Source organism: Pristis pectinata, chromosome 7, assembly GCF_009764475.1.
Source record: "Pristis pectinata isolate sPriPec2 chromosome 7, sPriPec2.1.pri, whole genome shotgun sequence".
Lineage (NCBI taxonomy): Eukaryota > Metazoa > Chordata > Chondrichthyes > Rhinopristiformes > Pristidae > Pristis > Pristis pectinata.
In genome coordinates, this window is record NC_067411.1 from 81,820,425 (window position 1) to 81,848,180 (window position 27,756).

The 27,756-nt window shown below is 39.8% G+C and overlaps 1 protein-coding gene across 10 annotated transcripts in view; it reads right to left on the minus strand.

Moving 5' to 3' along the window:
* Nucleotides 1-27,756, minus strand: part of LOC127572438 (casein kinase I) — a 180,866-nt gene that overhangs the window by 15,852 nt on the left and 137,258 nt on the right. For 5 of the 10 annotated variants that reach the window (XM_052019699.1, XM_052019695.1, XM_052019704.1 and 2 more), the window contains 5 exons: nt 27,177-27,266; nt 26,996-27,076; nt 23,903-24,051; nt 21,046-21,141; nt 7,761-7,856 (listed from right to left, as the gene is read on the minus strand). In XM_052019699.1, the coding sequence (XP_051875659.1) occupies nt 7,761-7,856; nt 21,046-21,141; nt 23,903-24,051; nt 26,996-27,076; nt 27,177-27,266 (512 nt within the window). The remainder of the gene's footprint in view (nt 1-7,760; nt 7,857-21,045; nt 21,142-23,902; nt 24,052-26,995; nt 27,077-27,176; nt 27,267-27,756) is intronic. The other 5 variants (XM_052019701.1, XM_052019703.1, XM_052019700.1 and 2 more) reach the window with 3 other exon arrangements.

Below are 27,756 nucleotides of genomic sequence, written 5' to 3' on the forward strand. Positions count from 1 at the left end.
ATTTTGACAGTTGATTATATAAAATTCATACTTTCATGCTGCCAATGGTAAACTTTCTGCCACTGAAAATGCAAATTGATAAAATTAAAAAGCCTATAAATATCAGTGTTACCTGTCAAAATTATTTTAAAAAGATCAAATTCTGCAAAGCCAAAATAGTTTGCTCAGGTGACTATCAGATGAGTCAACATAAAAGCAAGTTCCTTCCAAATCTAGTGTACATTTTGATCTTACTTTATTAATGAGATGAAAAAATACAAAAAAATCCTCAAGAAAATCAAATCAGTCAATCAATCAAGTCCGTTCAGCTGAGTTGGGGAGGTGCTTTTACACCAACTAAAAGCTTAGTTTATGCCTAGGTTCCCCAAGATCAAAGTGTTTCTGGAAGAAATTCAGTGCAGTCTTTCCCTGTTTCACTGCAATGGTGGAAAATGCACCAAAAATGTATTTCACGAAGAGCAATCCTGAGCTGGTAGGAGGAATAGTAGTACTCTAAACCCCAAAGACGACCAAATTCAATCAACACCAATGCTGAAAGCAACTTTTGTTTAATTACAGCTCATAGGTATGTGTTATGTGGGTTGCGATTGGGAAGAATATTGGGAGAAGAAATATAAAAAACTGTTGTCCTGGTAATTAGCAGACAAGCAGCATCAACTTTCTTAATAATATAAATATGCAGATCAGTCAAATTAATATGGGCATAAAAACTGTTGACGGCCTATAGTTAATGACTTGTTTTACTGGTTTCATACAAAGAGCCAGTTGTAAAGGAGGTAGTTGTCACATAAAAATTCCAAGTTGTCCAGTAAGGTAACTGTTTGATAAAAGTGTGGATCAAAGTTATCAGCCATTTTCCACAAAAGTTTTAACTTGGTAATTGGCTTTTTATATTAGAAAAGTGTCAACATATATCCACATCGCTGTGGGAGAAGAAATTGGGAGAAATACAAAACAGCTTGAGAGTTACTCATAAAAGAATTAATCATCTAAAGCCAAAAATGTTTTTAATTCTTAACCGTTATAAATTATAGAACATTGAACAGTACAGTACAGCACAGGATCAGGCCCTTCGGCCCATGATGTCTGTGCTGAACACAATGCTGAATTAAACTAAATCTCTTCAATTTCTACATCATCTCTCATCAGAGCAGGATACATTGAAAGCAGAATGGACAGTGAGCATGTGAAAATAATCTCAAGGGATCTGGAGGACTTGTAACAGTGGTTTACTAACACGAGTCCTTAGATGACATTTTTATTGAAACCATTCCCATACTTTTAAATGTATGTTCTTATGTTAAGCGTTATTGTTGAGGTGCAGCCCCACTGGAGCATCAGTCTCTAAGCACTCCACAAGCAGCTCCACAGGCAGGCAGTCAGCTAATACACAACAAAGGACAACCAAAAAGGCTACTCTTTGTCCAGATGAAGTGTCTCAACCAGAAACATCAACTGTCTATTTTCTGTCACAGATGCTACCTGCCCCCCATTGAGTTCCACCAGCAGATTGTTTTTTTTGCTCCAGATTCAAGCACCTGCAGTCTCAACTAAAAACTGATGGAGTAACACAATATAGGAAATCCCCAGGTTACGTTAGGGTTCCGTACCTGAGAACTGTCTGTAAACCTATTTCTCCGCAAGTCAGAAACAAACAATTTCAGTGACGGTCAATTAACATGAATGTTTATGTAATGTCTTCCCGCGCTGCACTGCACTTCTTCTGTAGCTGTGACACTTTACTGTGTACTGTTAGTATTTTTGTAAAGCAGTCTCTCTTTCATAACTTCTGGAGTGTAATCTTCAACCAGACGAAACTTCTAAACTTTATATTGGATCATTCCTCGACTACTAGCAATTCAAATCAAATGTTCTTTAGTACTCATATAGTGAAATCTCAATATTACTGGCCGCGGTTTTTGCTCTGCCAGAGGTTTTGGTCCTAACGCTCAATGGGCATGATCAAGTATAGGGCTTATAGAAAACACTTCAGGGCTCAACACATCCATCAGAAGTTTAGAAAAGAATTCAATGGGATTACCAGATTCAGCGTTCTCAGTGAGGCTGATGATCCTCACATTATTTCTCCGACTGCGGTTTTCTAAATCAATAATCCTCTGTCTTTGCTTGGTCACAATTAAATCTTTTTCCAGTAAGTCCAGCCTGCGATCTCTCTCTTTGCCAGCTTGATCCAGTTCAGCAATTAATTGCTGTTGTTTAGCACTCTCCTGTATGAGTGTGGTCTGTCTGTCTTCAATATCTTTTAACAGCGTTTCCAAAGTGGCAAATCTCTGGTCAAGCTTTTTATCCAGTTTAGAGATAGCTTCCAAAGTGAGTTGAGGGTCTCCATTACCCTTGCTATCAGCTCCAGCCTTAGCTCTGGTATTCATTCCGACACTTAAAGGTCAAAAGCAATCTTGTAAAAGTATTATAAAAGTCTTATTAAAGGTGGTGCATGAGGAATTAAAAGGTGAGTGGAGCAGAGCCAAGATATGACCTACTCTATGTAGCACCACCAAAAGACTCCCACTGTTATTATTTTTATCTGCAATACCTCAATGCACACTATACTAACTCAATGTAACTGCACTGCCTAATGAATTGACCTGTACGATCGGTATGCAAGACAAGTTTTTTCACTGTACCTCGGTACAAGTGACAATTATAAACTAATACGATGGTACAGAATTAGAATGTCCCACATCCAATGGCTAGTTTCAATTGCCTTAAAGTATCAATGAATGTTACATCATTTCATAAAGTATTTTACAAATGTCAAAAGAAGACATTTACCTTGTCAGTTTCCAAACCAAATCTTTTAAGTGGCCTCTCGCTGTGAACCGGCAGATGTGCTCTGAATGACAATGTATCCGCTTGTGATACATTGTGGGGAGATTACATGCAAACAGCTTCTTTTGGAAGACCGGTTGCCTTTTGAATTAAACTAGATGCTACCCCTATTCCATAACTCCTGAAGACGTCTGCATTTCTGTAACCAACTTCCCTGTCTTGAAAAATGTATGGGAGCATTTGCATAAAGTTGGATTTCTGTAAGTTAGGTCTTCCGTAACCCAGAAAGCCCCTGTATAACCAGCTTTTGTGTTTTGCATATATCCAGGAAGATGTCAGCAGAGGCTGAATGGGAAGTCATACGTTCAAGCCACGCTCCCAAGACACGAGCAGATTGCAGCTTGGTAGGAAGCCAAGTGCAGTGCTGTGCTGCTATAGCACAGGTGCCATCCTTCAGTTGAGATTTTCGGTCAAAATCCAGCCTGCCTACAGTGGGGCTTTTCCCAGGAGGAGTGGGAGGAGTGTCTTGGTTTACTCTCATTTGAGCCGAGATGACACTTTTTATTCTTATTATTCTGACACCTTTAAATTCATTTCCTTCAAATTCACAGAAAATAAGCAAAACAGGAAAGTTTAGAAAAAACTATTTTTAACATAGTGCAGCTACTTGTGGGATATTTTACAATAACCATGAGCAGAATGGATCTTATTTTAACATCTTATCTGAAAAGCAATGAATTGTAAGCACACATCCAATCACTTGACAATCCTGATGATCAGGCGTCTGGCTCACTGGGTGACATTTCCTGCACTTCCTTAAAACTCACCAGAGCCCCAGTCCCATTACTCCACTGAAACTCAAAAGCTCTGGTCCTTTTGCTCCCGATATTCTCCAGGGCCTGTCTCCTTCCCCCCCAGAGACTCATGAAAGCCCTGGTCTCGTCGCTCCCGGGACTTCCCAGGACCCAGGTCCTTCACTCCCGAGACTCAGCAGGGCCACAGTCCCCACACTCCCCTTTGAAACTTACTGAGTTCATTGGAGAATTTATTATAACATAGGGCAGCACAGTGGCCCACCTGGTGGACTCTCAGCACCAGGGACCCAGGTTCAATCCTGACCTCCAGTGCTATCCTTGTGGAATTTGAACATTCTCTCTGTGACTGTGTGGGTTTCCTCCGGGTGCTCCAGTTTCCTCCCATATCCCAAAGACGTGTGAGTGAGTTGGTTACCTGGCCACTGTAAATTGCCCCAAGAGAGTAGAATCTAAGGGAATTAATGACAATCTGGGAAGAATAAAATGGGAATAAGGGCCTGTTTCCACACTGTATGACTCATGACTGTCCAAGATTTAAAAAAAAAACTAATGAAAAGTGGGTTGGGGTATTAATAGGGAATAATATCCAACAATCCAGAAATCTGCCAGTCAGGTGCCACCAAAATCCTGTGCATGCCAGATTATCGGAGATTTTCCTATAATCAGCATGTCCAGATCAAGAATAACAATGCCAGTATCAGGTCCTTTCTAGACACAGCAATTCAATCTGAGCATGAGTTTGGCAAATTTCAACCCCTTTCTGAGTTACTCTTCATTGGAAAATTCAGAAAGAAAATAGGATAGCCATAATCCAAGCAGCATCCATGGAGAAAAGCATGGAAGAAGAAGGGTCCTGACCCGAAACGTTGACCGCCTGCTTTTCTCCACAGATGCTGCCTGGCCTGCTGAGTTCCTCCAGCATCATCGTGTTTTTCATCTAGATTCTAGCATCTCTAGTCCTTGGTTTCTCTAACGATAATCCAAAGTGGAACATATTGTGGGGCTGGGCCAAGGCAGATTGTAAACAAATGATCGAATTCCACTGACTTTGAAGTGGTAAACTGCCTACAATAACAACACACCTGCTGAAAAGGCACAAAATGAGCACACCATTGTCTATCACTTCTATAGATCTGTTGAGGAAATAGAGTCCAGACTTCAACCATCAATGAAGCACACAAATCAGGTCTGTTCAAAGGTACAACGGATACTCCTGTGATTCTTAATTCCATTGGGATGAATAGCCATTTGTCAGTAAAGAGAGAAAAGGAAGAAGGGGGGTTATATAATCTCCTCTCAGAGATGCAAATAGGACCTGTTGCCTTTTTGGGTATAAAATGATAAATGACAAACTTCAAATCTTGCAAAGAAAACAGATGCTTAAATTGGTGACTTTTTAATATGATTGTTTATGACATAAACTTGCCTTGTGCTAGGAAATTTACCTAAGCACAGATCTGTATTTTTTGTGCACGAGTGTAAAATATGCTGTAGAGTCATTGACAAAATCTCTTGTTACTGCCAGAGGTAATGAAATGGGGAAAAATGGAGACCTTCAGCAGAATAAAACCTATGGTAAACTCATCCTACTTTGCAGAAAATTAACAAACATGCGTTTAATTCATGTCTTCAATGTAGAAAAAAAAGTTGAAAAGCATTGTATAGAAGTGCTGTTGGTGAAAAATGGATGTTGAGCTAGAGCTAAAAACTATAGGAAAGAGAAGAGGGTAATGGTGAAATGGAGATGGCACCCAGAGAAATGATAGCATCATTGCCCATTCTGCAACATTTCAGAGTTAAGGATCTCATCTGGTCTTCACATACCTTTCTCACCCCCATTAACTCCTTCAGCCTCAGACCTAGGAACTCTGCCCTCCTGTACATACCCAAGCTCTCCTCACCCCATTGCTGGCAACACTGCCTTCAGCCTCATAGACCAGAGTCTTAATTCCTTGCCTAACCCTGCAAGCCTCCCTTGTAAACAACTACCTTTGACCAAGCTTTTTGCTTATCCTTCCTTCTCTCCTTTGATAAGGTGTCACATTTTGATTACAATTCTCGTGAAACGCCCAACTTTCTACAATAAAGTTAGATGCAAGTTGTTCTTGCTGGTGAATAAACCCATGTGGCTTAGGCCATTTAATTTCACAAAGGGAAAAGATGCTGAAATATTATGGCTTGCAATCTCTGGCCTGGTGAATATTCAAATATAAACTCAGTGTTTCAACACGGAAATGAAGAAATATGCTACTGCTGCTTACCAACAACTTACTAAGTGAACAAAAGCAAGGGAAAATTTCTGTAACAAATTACACTGACGTGGGAAAAGTTACCTTCCCCATAGCATAACAAACAGTACATGCACAATGTTACATTTTACCTATTTGCATGAATTTGTGCTACAATTACATAAACAGTATTGAGAACAGAGTAGGTAACAGTAGTAGTAGCAGATAAGCACTTTCATATTGTTATTGCTGTTTCTGCTCACCACACAAAACAAGTGCATACATTAAATACAAAGGACATGCATACATCCACTAACCATCCCAGTGATGCTCATGCAATCATGCAATACAAGCTTAAGAGAAAACATCCAGTAACTTCTCATGCAATTGATACCAGATTCAATGGGCTAGAAGGGGAAATGTTACACTAGTAAAAATTTATTCTACTTCTACTTGTCATTAATGCTTTTGAACCAGCATGACAAAGTTTCTTACATATGAGAATATCAGATTATTTTATACTTAGTATGTGCATACTTTATTTGTACCCCTCTCACATGCACACACACAGGGTAAGAACCTGTTGCATTGAAAAGATATTTTCCTCATCTTCACATTGGTTGTTTTGTCAATTACCTTCATTTCTTGTCCCTATCAACACCTCCCAGCGGAAATTGTTTTTCCTTCTTGATTCCCTCAACAACCTAGGTAATTTTGAACACCAAAATCCCAGCTTTTCCCTGCTTCAGTCTCACCTCTGGTAGACAATGTGCCATTTGAAATGGTTTAATGGGCAGGGACTGCTTGGACTAGCCACGTGAACACAATTCTGTCCCCCATTCCTGTCATGCACCTTCATTTGTAGGACAGTTGTGATAATAACTTTACAATTTTATATGGAGAGATTGCATACAAAATGTGGCCCTCAAGATTTATAACACATCATGGATTGCCCCTATGAATAAAATATAAAACGACGATGTTGCTCTTTATTTCCATCCCTGAAATCAATGTGCCACGTATCTTCTCGATGAAGCCCTATCCCCCTGTTACAAGCTACTGGCCTCCATTAAGTCTTCACCATAATGGCATGGACTGACAGCTCAACTGCTGGTATATTAGGCTCAAACAGAAATGTTTGCATTTTATTACACAAAGCTCTGATATGACATACCTTTCCCCCTCACATCTTTACTTTTGACAACTAGAGCCCTGCCTTACAGAATATTAATGAAATGACATCGATCAGCGGATAGCTATATCTAGCTTTAATCTAAACATAATGACATCAATTTTAATTTAAAAAAAAACAAATTTCACGACATACAAGTCAGTGATAATAAATCTGATTCTGATCATTGGAATCTTCACACAGATCCAGTTAAAACAAAATAAAATTATATTCTTGTTCCATCTGATTAAAAATCAAAGTAAATTTAATGCTGTCCAGACTACACAGAATTTAAAAAATTTAATTATCTGTAAATGGTTCTGTAAGCCCTAATCTGTGATTCAGGTACACATCATTACAGTTTTCAACATGAGTGATCATTTGGCCTTTTTAAGAATTTGCAAAGGGTTCTATGGATCAAGATAAGGAACAAAGTCCTCAAACAAGTTCATTAGAACAATTATTTTGTAATAGTCCCAAACTGCATTTTTTTGATTTTTAATCAACGTGTCAGGTGTATAAAGAGGCAGACAAGGAGAGGGTAATGGTGTTGGTGGACCGTTGGCGAGGAGGAAGAACAAGTCAAGGTTAGTACAAGCTCTTTGTATGTTAATACATCATCACATGGTAGACACATTTGGAATGATTTTCAGTAGAGGTGGAGTCGCTGGTCCAGGAATGGAACTATACTGTGCCCAAAGAACCACACAAGCATGCAGGGAGGAGAGGAAAACATGCAGAAGAAACAGAAAATACCTGTACAGAACCACCATGTCGGTCAGCTGCCAGGTGAGCCCTCAAGTGATGGGGGTTGGCCTGTTGAGTGTCCCAAGCACCCCTGTGCTCTGCTGACTGCCATTTTTTTAAAATTTTATAAAGCATGCATGGAAAAGGAAGAAAAAAAACCCAACAACTGATTAAAACCTCATGCTGTGGGAAGATTAAAACAAACTTAAAAGCACCTCAAATTGCACAAAAAATCCCACAAACCAGAAAACAGACAAAATGATTATATGAATAGCATAATACCAACATTCATGCATAGAGAACTGACAGTTCATTTATTTAATTTTGCAATAGTATTCAATTCACAAAGTTCTAATTTGAAAGCTCACTAAATTATTGCTCACAGCTGCAAACACTTCAAGACTGAGGCAAACCAGATGAGGACAGGAGGTTATTTGGTTGTGATACCTTTCCATTCCCTTTGAAAGCTGTAAACCCCAAGACCATGAAATATTTCATTTTTTTCCAATATCAGGACAATTTGAACAACACCATGTGTTTCGATAATACAAATTCGATCTAACTTTGAGATACCAGGGAAACAAAAATAATATATTGCTATCTCATCAATAATTGACACTCAATCTACATCAAAAGAAAATGACAGGTAATTTATTTGTTTTTGCTAAGGAGGCTTAACCAGGATTCACTGCAAAGAATTTCAGGTGTATTTTCAGCAGTAATCTTATCAGTGATAATGAATCATTGCGGTTGTTTTGCCCGAGTCCCCTTCCTTCATAGCTCTGCGAGGGAGAAAAGTAACAATCTGATTGTTGCTGAGATATGTTGGCTGGAGATTCCATCCACTGTTTATTTCAGTTGAAAGTGCCTATTACCAAAGTGAAGTGCAACAGTCTTCTCTGATTCCTTTCACATCCCCCTGGAAATATGACTGGGCAATTCCTGGCATGAGTTACACTTTCCACGCCATACATGCATCAAATTATGTCAGTTCTCATAACACTCCTTTGGAGCATCATCTGAAAAATTGGTCCAGATGGTACCAGAATAGCTGTCATTTGTCTGCTGGGGACAACTGGATTTTTAGCAATGCTATTCTGGGCTGGGATCATTCTCAGGTGCCTCTTTATTCATGTTATATCATTTGGGCTACCTTGCCATAATACCATTTCCCAACCACTAATCACACCCCTTAACCACTAGGTCCCAACCCCCTAATTGTTCTGCAAACTCCCAACCAGCCCAATAAGGACCTATTCACCATCCATCATCCCACAAGCACCACGGTGCCAATCTCTGGCCAACAGATGACACCCCACCACCCCCAATCAGGCCCTTGATGCCTGAAACTGCCCACAATCATCTTAGATGCTGTACTGTGCTCCATGTGCTCTACAACACAAGGAGGCATACAATGATGATTCAGCAGAACCTGAGGCTTTGTACTAGTAAGTGAAAGGCACCACACTCTTGATTGGTGAGGCAACCTAATGTGTCCTTCTGGATTGAAAAGCATGGATAACTGACTGCTACATGCAAGGTTCCAGATACATTACTTAGCAGTGGTGACATTAATGGACAAACAATGAAGTTACCAAATGTTTATAAGTGCACAGCAGATATGGCTGAGTTCCACAAATTGATGCCTTTTTGTGGTGGGAACCCAATTATCAGAAGGTGAGAAATTACTTAAAATTATGTGAACACAGAAAATTAATACAAAATATGAAAATGGTTGAAGATTTAGAACAATTTCAACTGGAATGTTTGGTAATGGGTAGAACCTTGTTTACGCACAAAAGTATCCAATAAGGCAAAACAGGCAATGAACGTCACAAGACCACAAAAATCAAAATCTCCTTTTGTAAAAACAACTCCTCCATTTTAAGTCATATTTAGTCTTTTCATGCCATGGACATCACCAGAGATGACCAATTCTACACAGATGTAACGCACTCTGAATATGGAGTGCAGTTCTGGTCGCAATGCTAGATGAAGGATGAGGTTGCACTTGAGAAAGTGAAGAGGAGATTTACCAGGATGTCACTTGGATTGGTGGGCTTTAGTTATGGGGAGAGACTGGATGGGCCGGGTTTGTTTTCCCTGGAGCAAAGGAGGTTGAGAGGTGACTTGATAGAGTTATATAAAATTATAAGTGACATGGACAGATATTCAGAATCTTTTCCCCCATGGCAGAGGATTCAGAAGCAAGAGGGAATAGGTTTAATGTGAGAGCAAGGAAGTTGAAAAGTGGATTTGAGAGGAAATTTATTTTTTGTTTTACACGGAGTAGTTGATTATCTGGAACTCACTGCCAAAGGAGGCGATAGAGTCAGATACAATCATTACATTTAAGAGACATTTAGGCAAGGCACACAAAGGCACAGGCCTAATGTGGGCAAATGGAATTAGTGTAGACAGACAAAAAGGTTGGCAATGGACGTGGTGGGCAGAAGGGCTTCCTTCTATGCCGTATAGCTCTACAAGTCTAAATCAAATTATGGAAGCAGATGACAACGAAATAGGCAGTAGAGAATTAAAAAAGACAGAAGCCTTGAAATTAACCCACTATTGCTAGCACTAAATGCACACAAAGTAACAATTCTTTTCATTGTTTTTGGAAAAAAAAATGGCCCCATTGACTTCCATGGAAGCAAGTTCTAGAAGCAGAACAGAACCTGCAGCTCCTACTATACTGCACGCTTGTTGACAGGGGGTTAATTTCAAGGCCAGAGAATGAATACCAAATGTGGAATTTAAACTACAGCTATTAAACTTGGTTCTGTAAAGATGGAAACTTGCATTACAACATAGGAGACACTTGGGACTGCCATTAAGAAACTAAGTATTGAGACTGGTGCCTTGAAGCTGTGCACATCTAAACAAGGAGTGGCTGAGGACTAAATCATGCCATGCAAATTTGGAGCAGTAAAAGGCCAAATTCAATCTGGTAAAAGCATCTTTTCCCAAGTTTATCAAGTGCAAGAAAAAAGAATGCATTGAAAGAGACAAGGCAGTTAAATGCTTGGCAAGTAATGATAAAACAAGTTTCAGTGCTCAATAGACTGAAGCAGAAATAAAAGCAGCAAGTAGAAAATACAAGAATGCCTATAGAAATTAAAAGAAAAAGGCAAACGCTATGAGGCACAAGTCTAATGTTCATTCAAAAGTGAAGGTGGTTCCTTTTTCATCATATAGCAAGATATAGGAAAAACTGATGAACACAACTTTTCTACATAATTCCCATCAGATAACCTCCAAAAAGAGGAATTGATTTTATCTATATTGGACTGGATGTTTATTGTGATTAAATTACACTGCATGATGTAGGACCTTCCATAGTTAAAATAAGAAAACAAATGAAGAGCATCACATTTTTGAGAAATATTTTACGTACAGATGAGACATAATGCAGGGGATAGAACTTAGTAAACTGTTGATACCAGACTCTGAGAAAAGGAAGAACAGATCTTGCATTCACCAGATCTTTATTCTTTGTACTACAAATGATTGAACAAAAAGCAGTTGGTAACACTGGTATGCTATAGTTTCAGCGTAGTCATGTTGGAAAGTGACCAGCATCTGTGTCACAAAATAAAGTGTGCACCGACAGTAGGAAGTGCACTAACCAACAGATTCATAAAAACTAGCATCAGCAAAGGCCAAATCACTTGCTCCACACCCTATTCAGTATTGTGATAACCATTCACCTAGCAACTTGACAGACATGGCCAGAAAAGTTAGGTGAAACATCAATGCAGCAAAAACCAGGCCACAAAAATTGGTACCTACTCTGGCAAAATAGTACAACTGGACACCAAATAGATACAAGCTTAGTGACTCAATGTGAAAATGAAACATGATTAAAGAAATAATTTGAGTGTCAGCAGCCAAGTGGGTCAGACATGAGGCAGTCCTGGAAAGGCATCCAACAGATGCTGAACAACTTCAGCAAGCATGTGGGCAATGGATCTTGAACAGCAGATGTTTCAAAGCAATGAATGGAATTGTGCTTTAGGCAGCACAAATACCACCATTAACTGCAACAGTCAGGACAGAAGATTAGCCTTTATTGGTTACATTCCAAGAATGGTTGACACCATTGCTAAATTGGTATGAAAGGCACAAGGGAAAAATGGATGGATATTGACCAACAGGGATTCTAAGCAACATAATGAATGCAACTCCAGTGCATCTGTAACTATAGGAGCTGCAAAGCTAAATTGTATGGCATCAAATGAACATCATCATTGGTGCTTCAGAAGCAGTAAATAAATGGTGAAAAACACAATGATGCTGGAGGAACTCAGCAGGCCAGGCAGCATCTGTGGAGAAAAGCAGATGGTCAATGTTTCGGGTCAGGACCCTTCTTCAGAAGAAGTAACTGCCTGCTTTTCTCCACGGATGCTGCCTGGCCTGCTGAGTTCCTCCAGCATCACTGTGTTTTTCATCGAGATTCCAGCATCTGCAGTCCTTTATTTCTAATTTTTAAAAAAATTTTATTTACAATGTGGTAACAGGCCCTTCCGGCCCAACGAGTCCGCACCGCCCATTTTAAACCTAAATTAACCTACTCGTACGTCTTTGCAATGTGGGAGGAAACCGGAGCATCCAGAGGAAACCCACGCAGACATGGGAGAGCGTACAAACTCCTTACAGACAGCGACGGAAATCGAACCCCGATCGCTGGCGCTGTAATAGCACAATGGTGTTTGGTCATGTATAACCACATAACTCCTGAAACATTCTTCAGCTTTAACTGAATTCTATAATTGACATTCATTGCTATTTCATTTAACTTGCTTGCTTCTGGCCTTATTAGAAGTAAAATTAAAGATCATATTCACAGAATCATTAGCTTCATCGGCTGGTCAATGGCATTTGTGTATATCAATTCATGGCATTCACAAGTTGTTAGTTGTTTAGGATTCAAAATTCTACAATCCCCCTGACAAATAGTCCAGAAATTTATCATGTTCTTTACAAACATATGAAGTGTTGCAAAAGCATTATTTCTACTCTAGCAAACTGAAAAATACAAAACTCTGGTGTGTTGCACTATTTTTATTGAGCAGAATCTCAGAATGTTACAGAACAGTGGGAACCATCTTCTCAACCTTATGCTGGATTTAGAAAATTAATTTTTCATGAAGTGGTATTCCTTCTTTTCAGAGGTTCACTGATTCATAGAGCAATGCAGGTCCTTCAGCCCAACTCATTCCTGTCAACCAAGGTGTCCATCTATGCTAGTCCCATTTGCCTGCATTTGGCCCATATCCCTCCAAACCTTTCCTGTCCATGTACCTGTCCAAATAGCTTTCAAACGTTTTAATTGTACCCACCTCTACCACTTCCTCCAGCAGCTTGTTCCATATACACCCTCTGTGAAATCTTTCCCCCTTACCTTAAATCTATGCCCTCTAAATTACCCATCTATTGCCCCTCATTATTCTACAAACCTCTACAAAGTCACCCCTCGGCTTCCGTCACTCCAGGGAACACAGTCCCAGCCTATCCGATCTTTCTTTACAACTCAAGCCCTCCAGTCCTGGCAACATTCCTGTGAATCTTCTCTGCATGCTCTCTAGCTTAATCACATCTGTCCTATAGCATGACAACCAGAACTGCACACAGTACTGCAAGTGTAGCATAACTAACGATTTGTACATCATGGTGTCCCAATTTGTATACTCAATGCCTCAGCCAATGAAGTCAAGCACACCACACATCATCTTCACCACTCTACCTGTGTCACCACTTTCAGGGAACTATGTACTTTACCAGAGAACCATGCAGCACAATCAGGCCCTTCGGCCCACCATGTTGTACCGACCTTCAAACTGCGCCTAAGACTATCTAACCCCTTCCTCCCACATATCCCTCTATTTTAAATTCCTCCATATGCTTATCTAACAATCTCGTGAATTTGACCAACGTATCAGCCTTCACCACCACCCCAGGCAGCGCATTCCATGCACCAACCACTCTCTGGGTGAAAAACCTCCCTCTGACATCTCCCTTGAACTTACCACCCATTACCTTAAAGCCATGGCCTCTTGTATTGAGCATTGGTACCCTGGGAAAGAGGCACTGGCTGTCTACTCTATCTATTCCTCTTAATATTTTGTATACCTCTATCATGTCTCCCCTCATCCTCCTCCTCTCCAAAGAGTAAAGCCCTAGTTCCCTTAGTCTCTCCCCATAATCCATACTCTCTAATCCAGGCAGCATCCTGGTAAATCTCCTCTGCACTCTCTCCAATGCCTCCACATCCTTCCTATAATGAGGTGACCAGAACTGGACACAGTAGTGTGCTCTAACCAGAGTTTTGTAAAGCTGCATCATTACTTCGCGGCTCTTAAACGCGATCCCACGACTTATGAAAGCTAACATCCCATAAGCTTTCTTAACTACCCTATCCATCTGTGAGGCAACTTTCAGTGATCTATGGATATGAACCCCCAGATCCCTCTGCTCCTCCACACTGCCCAGAATCCTGCCATTAACCTTGTATTCCGCCTTGGAGTTTGTCCTTCCAAAGTGTACCACCTCACACTTCTCCGGATTGAACTCCATCTGCCACTTCTCAGCCCAGCTCTGCATCCTATCAATATCCCTCCGTAAGCTTCGATAGCCCTCCACACTAGCCACACCACCGATCTTTGTGTCATCTGCAAACTTGCCAACCCACCCTTCCACCCCCTCATCTAAATCACTGATAAATATCACGAAAAGTGGAGGCCCCAGAACCGATCCTTGTGGGACACCACTAGTCACAGCCCTCCAATCAGAATACACTCCCTCCACTACAACCCTCTGCTTTCTACAGGCAAGCCAATTCTGAATCCACATGGCCAAGCCTCACTGGATCTCTTGCCCTCTGACCTTCTGAAGAAGCCGACCATACGGAACCTTGTCAAACGCCTTACTAAAATCCATGTAGACCACATCCACTGCACTACCCTCATCAATCTGTCTGGTCTCCTCCTCAAAGAACCCTATCAGGCATGAGGTAAGATATTCCCTTCACAAAGCCATGCTGGCTGTCCCTAATTAGTCCATGATTCTCTAAATGCTCATAAGTCCTCTCTCTTAGAATCCTCTCTAACAGCTTGCCCACTACAGACATAAGGCTCACTAGTCTATAATTCCCTGGACTATCCCTACTACCTTTTTTGAGTAAGAAGACATTTACCACCCTCCAATCCTCCGGTACCATTCCCATGGACAACAAGGACTCAAAGATCCTAGCCAATGGTTCAGCAATCTCCTCCCTCGCCTCGCGAAGCAGCCTGGGGAATATTCCGTCAGGCCCCGGGGATTTATCTGTCCTAATATTTTCTAACAGCTCCAACATGTCCTCTCTCTTGATATCCACATGCTCTAGAACATTACCCTTACCAACACTGTCCTCAGCGTCATCAAGACCCCTCTCCTTGGTGAATACTGAAGAGAAGTATTCATTGAGAACCTCACCCACTTCCACAGCTTCCAGGCACATCTTCCCACCTTTGTCTTTAATCGGACCTACCTTTACTCTAGCCATCCTTCTGCTCTTCACGTATGAGGAAAAAAGCCTTGGGATTCTCCCTAACCCTAATTGCCAAAGCCTTTTCATGTCCCCTTCTCGCTCTCCTCAGCCCCTTCTTAAGTTCCTTCCTTGCTACTCTATATCCCTCACAAGCCCCATCTGATCCTTGCTGCTTACACCTTATGTATGCTGCCGCCTTCTTCCTAACTAGTTGTTCCACCTCTCGTCACCCACGGTTCCTTCACCCTGCCATTCTTTCTCTGCCTCACTGGGACAAATTTATCCCCAACATCCTGCAAGAGATCCCTGAACATCAACCACATCTGCATTGTACATTTCCCTTCAAAAATGTCATCCCAATTTACACTCTCAAGTTCTCGCCTTATAGCCTCATAATTTGCCTTTCCCCAATTAAATATCTTCCCGTCCTCTTTGCTCCTATCCTTGTCCATGACAATGCTAAAGGTTATGGAGCAGTGGTCGCTTTCCCCAAATGCTCATCCACCGAGAGATCTGTCACCTGACCTGGTTCATTACCTAATACTAGATCTAATATGGCATTCCCTCTAGTTGGCCTGTCAACATACTGTGACAGGAATCCGTCCTGTACACACTTAAACTCTGCCCCGTCTAAACCTTTGGCACTAAGCAGATGCCAATCAATATTTGGGAAGTTGAAGTCTCCCATGATAACAACCCTGTTATTTTTGCATCTTTCCAAAATCTGCCTCCCAATCTGCTCCTCAGTATCCCCTACTGCTACCGGGGGGGGGGGGGGGGGGGGGGGTGGTGGGTGGGGAGGGGGGTGCCTATAGAATATTCCCAGTAGAGTAACTGCTCCTTTCTTTTTCTTAACTTCCACCCATATTGACTCCAGAGAGGATCCTTCTACATTATCCACCCTTTCTGCAGCTGTAATAGTGTCCCTGACCAGTTTTGCCACCCCTCCTCCCTATCCCTTTTAAAACACTGAAAACCAGGAATATTCAATATCCATTCCTGCCCTGGTGTCAGCCAAGTCTCTGTAAGAGCCACAATATCGTAGTCCCATGTACTTATCCAAGCTCTCAGTTCATTACCCTTATTCCTGATACTTCTTGCATTTTAACCCATCCACCTTTCTACTTTCATACCCTGTATGCTGCTTCTCCTTCCTCAAAGCCTCTCTGCCTGTTAGATCTGACTTTTCCCCATCCACTTCTTCCTCTGACCTACCCCTCTGGCTTCCATACCCCTTGCAAACTAGTTTAAACCCTCCTGAACCACCCCAGCAAACCTGCCTGCAAGGATATTGGCCTCCCTTGGGTTCAGGTGTAATCCGTCCTCTCTGTACAAGTCCCACCTTCCCCAGAAGAGATCCCAATGATCCAAAAATCTAAAACTTTCCCTCCTGCACCAACTTCTCAGCCACGCATTCATATGCCATCTCCTCCTATTCCTACCTTCACTATGGCGTGGCACTGGCAGCAATCCTGAGATTGCTACCCTTGAGGTCCTGTTCTTCAGCCTTCTGCCTAGCTCCCTAAACTCACTTTTCAGGACCTCATCCCTCTTCCTACCCGCTCAAGAATCCTGTGGACCCGATCAGAGACATCCCGGACCCTGGCAACTGGGAGGCAATATACCATCCGGGATTCATGCTCACTTCCACAGAACCTGTTTCCCTGACTATCAAGTCCCCCATCACTACTGCCCTCCTCTTCTCCTCCCTTCTGAGCAGCAGGACCAGTCCCAGTGCCAAAGAGACCTGGCTACTGCTGCTTGGTCCCTGCAGGTCATCCCCCCTCAACAGCTTCCAAAGCGGAAAACCTGTTATTTATATTTATTTCTCGACGCCTGCCCGCTCTCTGCAACGATGCCGCGAGGATTCCTGGTGAAGAGTAGCCGCCTGCACTGTCTGCCTGTTCGTTTTCTTTTTCCTTTTCTCTCCCCTGACATCTTCTATCTACTTCCCGGACCTGCTCTAAGGGGGGGGGGGGTGACTGTCTCCCAATGTACATTATCTACATAACTCTCTCCCTCCCTGATGCTTCGCAGTGTTTGAAGCTGCAACTCCAGCTCATCGATTCTGAGCCGAAGTTCCTACAGCCTCAAGCACTTTCTGCAGACGTGGTCATCGTGCACCACATCAAGCAGCTGCAGCACACCACCATGTCCTCCATCTGAACTAATTCTTTCCCTACCTAGTCTTATCCTACTTAAAAATTTATAACAGAGGTCTCTCTGTTCCCTAACATTTCCCAGGGTCCTGTCATTCACTGTGTATATCCTAGCCTAATTTAACTTCCCAAAATGCATCAAATGTTGAAGAACTACTTATGATTTTCATTTAATCAGAGTTTTTGGCATGGCATTTGATTTCCTTGAAACATGCTGAAATTAAATCTCTCTCCTTTACTCTTTTGGTGACTCTTAAATTTATGCTACCAATAGAAACAGTTTTTCCCTTTTAACTTGTTATGAGGAAAAAAACCTCTCTGATTTTGATTGGACCTGATGCTAACATTCCCCCTCCTAGAAGAGTGTATGTTTGGCTTTTGCACTCTATGGCCCTATTTAAGGAGCTTACCTTTGTTTAGCATCAGCATTCCCACTTCTTACTCTGGAATAGGTTTGAATCCTATTCCAAACACATTTAGTAATGGAAATTATAATCTAGCCCCAAAACACAGGTGACTGGTTGGAGTGTCTGATGCCACAATTTCAACATCTGAGAGGGTGGTGGCCCGTCTTAGGACACTGAGTAAATTGGCTCTTAGCTGGAAAATGGCTGAGTGAAAAATTAGCTTCAGTCCAGTCTGAAAAACTATTCCAAAATTAAAATCTTTGAGGAAGATACCCAAACTCCCCCACACCAGCAAGTAGCTCAAGAATCAATGCATCTTTGCTTTACATATCCACTAGAAATGTATTGAAACGTTTATAGACCCAATCGACTGACTTGTCTAGATAATCCTGAAATAGTATTTACAATAAATCTTAATTTTGTATCATGTGCCAATATTGATATTATAATCCCTCCCCCTGAATCCAGGCCATTTACACGTATGGAAAACAAGGATTTGAAAACCGGCTCTGGGATAATATCAGTGATTTTATCTTCCCAATTAAAATAATGTATTGATTCCTGTTTACTATTTTCTATTCTATAACCAACTTGTTATTAACATTGGTGCATTTTGTTTTAAATATCACGCACCTTAGTAAGGCTTCTATGCAGCATTTTATCAAGTGTCTCTTTGAAATCCATAAAATTATTATGTATTTCTTCATTTTCTTAAAAGGTCTATTAAATTTGACAGTTCTGACTTGCCTTTTAGAACCAGAATTACATGTTCCATCTTCATTTAATTTATTATAGTGCTCAGATTTATGGTTTTCAAGGAAATGTGACATAAACCCAGACCACATTCATTCTAAAACCTGACAGGCAATCCTATAATTCATAGCCAAGATACTGTGACTGCTGCTTTGCTAATTACCAATACTATGCTGTGAAAGCTAGGAAAATGTTAATAATGGCATTTACTTTTAGTAGCCATAACAACATTAATAAGCTCAACAAATAGTATTCTTTATTTTTATGCAAAATAAATGTGGCACATAAATGAATAACATTTTTTGAATCCAACACTACACTGAAAGATAACTGAATTCTGTTACAGTATTTTGAAAAATGCCACAACATTTCTAATTGATCTTTCAAACATTTAGTGAGACAGCACGAACGAGGTACAAAGCAATAAAAGAGCTCTATTGGACTGGCATTTTATACCACATTGCAACTGGGACTGCTTACTGGATAGTGCTATTGTAGAATAACAGCAGCATTTGCTTATACAAGCAGAGCTATTTTATTGCAAAAAGTAATTTATCGTCAAAAGAGCTTGCAGACATTTTAGGACAATGCCCAATAAAAATTAAAATTGACCCGTTCTTTAGTTTGAACAAAAGAACTGAAGTGAAAATGTTGAAAAGTTATATATTCAGTTATTATTTTGGTGTCACATATTTCAAATATGAAAACATACATGAATACATGCTTCAAATGCTATCCCAATACAGATCCAAACGATCAAGAGAACATTTTCCAATTATGAGTTTTATAATCTTGCTTAGAGCCTCACAAGGTACCAGACAAGTTCCTCCATTTGCTGATGCTCCATAAGCAATTAATTCCGAAAAACTAAAACAGGGAGTACGTGATGAAATAAATGGGTGGGTGGCTCAGTGACTGTGTCCATGGCAACAATAAGATTAACTATCAAGCTTTTCTTATTCGCAAAATGTAAAACAGCAAATTTGTTAAAACTGCACAACCACTTGGAAAAATTAAGTTTCAATCAGATTGTTGTCGTGTTTTTTGACCTAGCTCAATATATGGCCAAATGAACAATATTTATAGCATAGCAAATTCATTAAAAAAATTGTATCTGGGATAGAGAAAAATCACAAATTAACTACTACGTGCTGGAAATGTTTCCAAAATAATTCTCCTGCAGCAACTTGCCCTGTCCCTGAAGTCTTTGAGTTGGATTCTCAAGGTGCCTGAAGAAACTCAATTAAACAGCTCACAGAAATAATGCACTTGGCCAATTTTTGTACATCACACTGGTGGATTATTTATGTTTATCTCAGTGAGCCATAAGTATGTCACTTAGATAGGCAATACTCCTCAAAATTCAACTTAGAACCATTCATCTGCCTTGAATTGAATACTGTACAGTCTTACAAATGTACTCTGAGAATGGCTTTAATATCTATGATAAAGACATTTCCTATTTTTCTGATTGGAGAAAGGTTTTCCCCTACATAGTGGTGAAGAAATTCAGATAGGTATCCCTTTTTGATTTTCAGCTACATACGTATGAAAATCATTTCTGGTATGGAATGTAATTACAATGATTTTCAGGTCAATTCATGCCATGATGTAAATTCAGTTTTACACTTCTGGCTGCAAATTGTGCTTTCATATATGAAGTGTTCCCATGTCGGAAACCCACCCGGTGTCACCAACAACTGCAAAAAGCACCTTTGCATGGGAAATTCAGTCATGTGATTCAATTCACTGCACCTGTCATTGAGCATTGTCAGTAGATCAACAAATAGGTGTCAAACTGATGACCCTCCTATTCCCAATTCCCCAGTCCACAACCTCTCTTATACTCCTCGCCCCAGTCTGCAATGCCTTCAAACTTCACTCTATGGTTCCTCTCAATATCCACACCTGAGTTTGACAACCTGACCCCAAATGCTGAGCCTTTTTCCCCTACGACAGCCCCGACATTAATTCCAGACCCGATTCCATTCCCAAATTTACTGACGATTTTCCTTCATGCGCTTTGCAATAAAGCAGGGATCCTGCTGCGATATAGTCTATCTACGCAAGTTTCAGATCATGTAACAGATCTGTAGGTAGAGCTCTGTTTACTATTTTCTTTCTGGTTTCAAACTGCTCATTACTCTTCTGACATAAGCTCCCTACGTTCAAATCTTGCGCAGTCAATGTAAACACTACCATAATTTTGCCACTAAGGTCAACAGCAGGAAGATATTTTCCTGACCATAGCAAATTCACTCATTTTACTTCAATTTTGTTACGGGTTACTCCAGAGCATTACAACGGAAGTCAACAGAACAAGTGAAACCAAAGCTCGTACAAAATGAGCAAAAACGTAACTTCATGTTCTGGAAGCAGTTTAAATAAATTCTACTGCAAGTAGAAATACAGTAACCGTATCACAATGACATTGCCAAACCTACCTGATTTTTGGCTTGTGTTCTATCCCTGTGTTGATGACTATCTCTATTCGCTGTTGTGAGAGCATTATCTGTATGAATCGAGCCAACTGGAGTGGGCTGTAATTAAGAAAAAAATGACATTATGTTCTGAAATAAAAGGTAGCTGAAGCACCAACATGAACTGAATTAAAATATTTAGTTAAGCACTTTATTTTTCCCCCCACTAGAAATACACAATACTGCTATTGCCCTATAAACATAAATCCACTTCACCCAATAATAGCCCAAAAATGCTCCAAGTCCCCATGGTCAGCAATTAATTAATATTTCTGGATGCAAATGAGAGCATGAAGACATCAACAGTGTACCTTTCTTTGCTACAGTGACTGTTCTCTTTCACTGAAGCCTGAAGATGCTGGGTTCATGCTCCACTCCACAGTACAATATCAAAATAGTTAATTCAGTTCTTTACCGTTACATATGTCTTCTGCCAGCTAACATGTTAAAACCAAAGCTGCTCTCACAGGCACCAACAATCAATACTTGCCCTAGTCAAAGAAGAATATGGAGGTTCTACCAGTGTGCTGACATCTTGCTTTGTACAAACTTACCGTCAAGCTTCCCTGCAATGCAACAGTGGCTATAATTTAAAAGCATGCGATTCGCTGTGAAGTGGTTATCTAGATATCGTGGAAGGCACTGCTTAAAAGGTAGTACTTCCTTACAAGACTACTGTCAAATAGTTGAGGGAAAAAGAAATAAATAGAAAGGCTTAACCTTGCAGCATATTCACGCATCATAAACATGTGCTCCTTTAAGTGAGATATTAAACTGGACCTCAACCATCTGTTCTGATGGACAGTCACAGAGTTCAGTGGAACTTCCTTTTATTTATTCGCTCAACAGAGGTTGACATTACAGGAAGTGCTGGCATTTATAGTTCATCCCTAACTGCCCTGAACAAGGTAGTTAAGAGTCAATAACATCGATCGACCTGTAATCACATATAGGTCAAACTGGGTAAGAATGGCAAATTTCCTTCCTTACAGGACATCAGTGAACCAGATGGTTTTTTTTAAAGACAATCCAACAGTTTAATGGTTATTATTACTGAGACTAGCTTTATTTCCCAATTTATTTACTTACTTTAACTTAAATGCCCCAGCTGCCAATAGCTGTGCCAGCATCACTAGAGAAACAAGGAGACAAACTGACACCTTCTATGCTATCGTTCCTCTGACTTCATGGACAGCTGGACAAGGAACAGAGAATTCTTCCAGTTTCTTCACTGACTTTACTCCATCCACATGACCATCTATAATATTTGCTGGTTTTTTAATGCACTAGTGTTTAAAGAAACTTTCTCTGGGCAAACTAGCTGCCAGAATTCTTTAAAAGTACAGGGCACTGCACTTCAAGATATGTGAACCACTTTAGGTTGTTCCTCAGGAGACCAAATGAAAGCACTATGTAAATGGAAGTCCTCCTTTAATGGTTGCAATTATTTCAAAGGTCATTTGAAAATGTAAAAATAAATAATTTATAAGATTTTTTCCTAGCTCTACACTGAAAAAAAAATTCATCAAGGATATTCTAGGGTCAGCTCCATTGTTAGTGAGGATTACAAGGAAGAAATATTAAAATTGGTGCTTCAGTGCTGATGTTCATTTCTAAGCAACTAAACCTTAATTTTGCTTACAATTTTTATTGACGACTTATTCTGATTTAAATTTTCTTACCCTGGAGATTTGACAAAAACATGCAAGGGCTATTGTCCTGTGGATGGCAAATAATTAACTGAAATAGCACAATCAGCAAATATTTACAAACTAGTGGAAGCTCTTCTTTATTCTTCATGGGAACAGTAGGTGTCAAGGGACCTTGATAGTCTTATTGAGAATCAGTGCAAGGATAGATCTGACAGCACAGTTAAGGAAATCTTTGGCTGTGAAGGAATTACAGTGCATGGAAGACATCATGTTTTAGATTGAGAATTTCATGGAAGTTGAAAACAAACTGGAAGTGGTAGGGTTGTAGGACAGTTATGTGGAAATGAATTAATGACGTGGTAAAACTAGATTGTTACATGTTAAGGTTACAGAAAGACTAAAAGGCGAGGCTTTGTATTGACTTGCTCCTTTGGGAAAAATTACAGGGGGATAGAGATTTCAGAAGAGAGGTGGCTGGGTGGAAAGTGAAATCAAAGATAAAGAATTATTTAATCGAGAAACAAAGAAAAAAGGAGTAACATCTCAAGGAGAAAGTGTAACACATCTAGGGACCAAAGCAATTAAGAATTTTAATGAAAAATATCAGTTTGAGCTGCTCATAACAAGAGAAGGTGATGCATGACTGGAAATAGGAGCAGATTAAGTGCAGGAAAGATCACTTACATTACACTGATTACAGACAAACTGCTGTTTCTAAATCTGTTTTCAGATTAATATTTTGAACTAGAAGTAGAATAAACACCTGAACTATTTACATAAATGTCAGCAGGCTAAATGGGGTTTCACCAAATGGCATAAATTAAGAACTTAAATACAACCTTTTTGCATGTGGAGATTATTACCAGAGGCCATGCTTTTTAATTTAGCGTTGAACTCATGCTACTGCCCCTAGCAGGACTGCCTAGCTAATCATTTGTTCAAACATAGGGCACAACAAAAGGATTTTCCTCCTTTTCCAAATGTCTTTCCAATATTCCCAAGTTATACTTTATCCTAACAGCAAGTAGATAGCTCATGTTTTAGATTGAAGTCAAGAAAATTTTTATTCCATCCATAAATATTTAAGGTCTTGTAGCATTTTGATTTTACAGAAACTATATTCATTTAGCAAAAAGAAATGTGATAACTGATTTAATTTTTAATCTTACAAGTTGTTTGCCGATCCAGTCATATTCATAATCGAACATGTAACCTTTCTTATCGAATAAGTCTGTGAAGAGCTTCCTTAGGTAATCATAGTCTGGTTTCTCGAAGAAGTCCAGCCTTCTTACATAACGCAAGTATGTAGCCATCTCTTCTAAAAACATAAAATTTTAATTTCAACATTTATCTTGGAGTTACTAAATACCACACTTTTAAAATATCTGTAAATGGAGAAAAACTATTGAAGCTTTAGTGTACTCAATATATTCTGATGTTAATTTCACCAAGAAATATTTGTCAGAAGATTAGTCCTTCTCTGGTCAAGGATTTAAAATATTCTATTATTTACACCAAAATATTGCCACATAAACAATTTTCAAATTAAACTCATAACTGGTTAAGTAGGTTTCAAGAAAATGTCTCAATAGCACCTATCATGAGGTCACAGAATTGGCTACAGAATTACAGAATTATAAATTGTTTTAAGGCCTGTGCATAGATAGGAGGAAACAGCACCCATGAAAACAACCAGCCAGGATAAAGCCTGTTAAACTTCAAATGAACCAAAATCAATGGCAGTGAGCCAATGCAAAAAATTCAGCACTACTTTTGAGCCTTTTGCAAATAATAACTACTTTAAAGCTGAATTTAAAATCCACATTAAACTGAAAACAAATATTGAGATTCTGTACACAAATCCACAAGGGAGCATCACAATTTTATATATCAGCATCTTACCATTTATCATGTATTCTTTCACCATGTTTGTTCTTCCCAACTTCACATTTCCCCACATTCAATTCCATTTGCCACTTTTATGCTCACCTCAATAGTCCACCGTTATCTACATGAAACGTAGAAATTTCTCCCCCATTTGTCAACCACATTGCCATTGTTGGTATCAGAGACAAACTTCCTAATCTTGTTCTGTACATTTAAGTCTGTCATTAAAACATTATGGAGGGCAAGGGAATGGGAAGTAAGTCCTGTGGAACCTCAGTACACACATCCCTTTAGTTACTGAAGTCTCACTGACCATTACCCTTCCCCCCCCACCCCACTCCACCGATGAGCATTTTTTAAAAAAAATCCAACTTGCCACTTTCCCTTGGGATTCCATGCATTTTTTTTACTTTCCTGATCAATTGCTCACGTGGAACTATAACACCTTAATAAAATCTAACCATCTAATTGAATTTAGGAGCAGAGAGGTATTGTTGCAGCTATATAGGACCCTGGTCAGAGCCCACTTGGAGTACTGTGCTCAGTTCTGGTCACCTCACTACAGGAAAGATGTGGAAGCCATAGAAAGGGTGCAGAGGAGATTTACAAGGATGCTGCCTGGAATGCGGAGCATGCCTTATGAAAGCAGGTTGAGGGAACTCAGCCTTTTCTCCTTGGAGAGATGGAGGATGAGGGGGGACCTGATTGAGTTATATAAGATGATGAGAGGCATTGATCGGGTGGATAGTCAGAGGTTTTTCCCCAGGGCTGAAATGGTGGCCACAAGAGGACACAGGTTTAAGGTGCTGGGGAGTAGGTATGGAGAAGATGTCAGGGCTAAGTTTTTTACTCAGAGACTGGTGAGTGCGTGGAATGGGCTGCCAGCAATGGTGGTGAAGGTGGATACGATAGGGTCTTTTAACAGACTGCTGGATAGGTACATGGAGATGAGAAAAATAGAGGGCTATGGGTAAGTCTAGTAATTTCTAGGGTAGGGACACGTTCGGCACAGCTTTGTGGGCCGAAGGGCCTGAATTGTGTTGTAGGTGTTTCTATGTTTTCTATGTTTCTAATATGCTACTCTCATCAATCTCCTTATTACCTCAAAAAAATTCCATTAAGTCAGACACAACTTTTCCTTAACAAATCCATGCTTTGCCAAATGCTGATTTACTCTGAACCTGAATTTTTTTCCCCCCCTAAAAACTTGCCCACCATCAATGCTGGGATTCTCTTGATAGTCCTTCCACCCTTTTCTCATTTTTTTTTAAAAAAAAGAGTAACACATCAGCAGACTTCCAGTCCACTTATACCATTCAGCAGCCAAAGTGGATGGCACAATGAAAGCTTTCTCCCTTGCTTTTTGTTTTAAGAACACAAGATATATTTTACCTGAGTTTAGTGAAATATCTACTTAAAAAGACACTAGACCTCCTATACAGTTGTAATAGTTCACATTCTTTCACCTTAATGTTCATGCCTGTGTCATTCTACTCTTCTGTGAAGACACAAGCAATGTATAAAGCAAAATTCATCTGTTATTTAAAAGCAGTTTTTCAACAGTGCATGTGTAAAAGAGACACTTATTAGAGGCTACAAGTCCAGCACACACTGTTGCAGCTACAGAAGCAGAAACAATTTAAGGAACACCTGTTTTCTTTTCAGTAATTAGGGTCATAATTGAATAAATGCAACAAGGAGGAAGCAGCTAAAACCTGAAAGCTTGCAGTGCAGTAAAGAAGTCACTGCTTTCAGAATCAGATGGAGCAAAGTGGGAAATATAACTGAAGACCATCATTACATGATGCATATAATGTGAAACTCAACTTCTGAACTAAATTTTCCTCAATTTTTCTGTTACTGTTTGAACCTGAGCATTACAGACTTCTGGTGCTTCAACTTTTGTAACACCAACAACTTGTCTTTAGTCATTTTCTTGTGAAACACACAACCTGTGGCCTTGTTACCTTGCTGTGGCTACAATCTTTGCTGTTCTACAAAAACTAGCTGAGAATTTGAACAGTGCTTATAAACCTACAGAAAAAACACCATTGCACATAGCTTTCAGATCCTACCAGCAACTTCAGATCCACAAATCCAAGATAACAGGATCACCAGAAAAACAGTTCAGAGTTAAATTTCATCTCAATAACCGAGAAAAATCAAGCCTCAAAATACACTAACACTTGCTATATATAAAGACAAATCATTAAAATAGTATTATGCATCTTCCCATTTCTTAAACAATAGGAATAATATCCCATCAATGCAGCTCGTAAAATACTGCGCATTGCAGTGAAAAGATGATGTTGCAGAAATAAACTAATCAATTTAAGTGACCGAGATGTCTGGAGACTTCAAAGTTCTCTAATTACCTGGAAAATTTTCACATAACACTTCGACAGGTGTCGCTCGCTTGGTATCCCCAATCTTCTGATATCTTTCTTTTAATGTGTCTGCCTGGAAAGAGAAAGTAAATTCACCATTTGTGTACCAAGGCAATATTTAGCCATAGTCAGCATTTTTGAGTATAAAAAGAATGGGGGGAAAAAAGACTTGCCTTAAGGCCCTGCCAAGGAAGACTGCCACGAAGGAAATACATGAACATATGACCTAATGCTTCCAAGTCATCTCTTCTGCTTTGTTCTGGAAATTAATTAAAAACTATTAGAAAAACTTATTTTTAAGTTTTAAATTTGCTATAACATCTTTGTTTCGAATTCAAGACCTGAAAAATATCATTGTTTTTACCTTGCTATATAGCATACAGTTTTAAGTAACAATAATTGGCTTTCGATGAAAGTTCAATGAAGTTGTAAGCACAAAACTAAAATATAGAACAGATCTCACTATAGTGGTGGTATAACGTGTTTATTTTGAAATTAATCCTTATAATCAGTTTCATTCCATTCTGACGCTGAAATCCGATGCTATCACTTAAACAAGGCTGCAAACTTTTATCTCTAACCCTCATGGATAAAGTTTACTGTTCCCTGATAAAAGAATGTCTCCCTTTCAACCCCAACATTCATCCATTTACTCAATGCCAGGAGAACCAGAGTTTGCCTTCTGCATGAAAATGTGGGTAACTTTAACTCAGCCCATTGGACCAGAACAGGGCCAGTTCAGGCCGGTT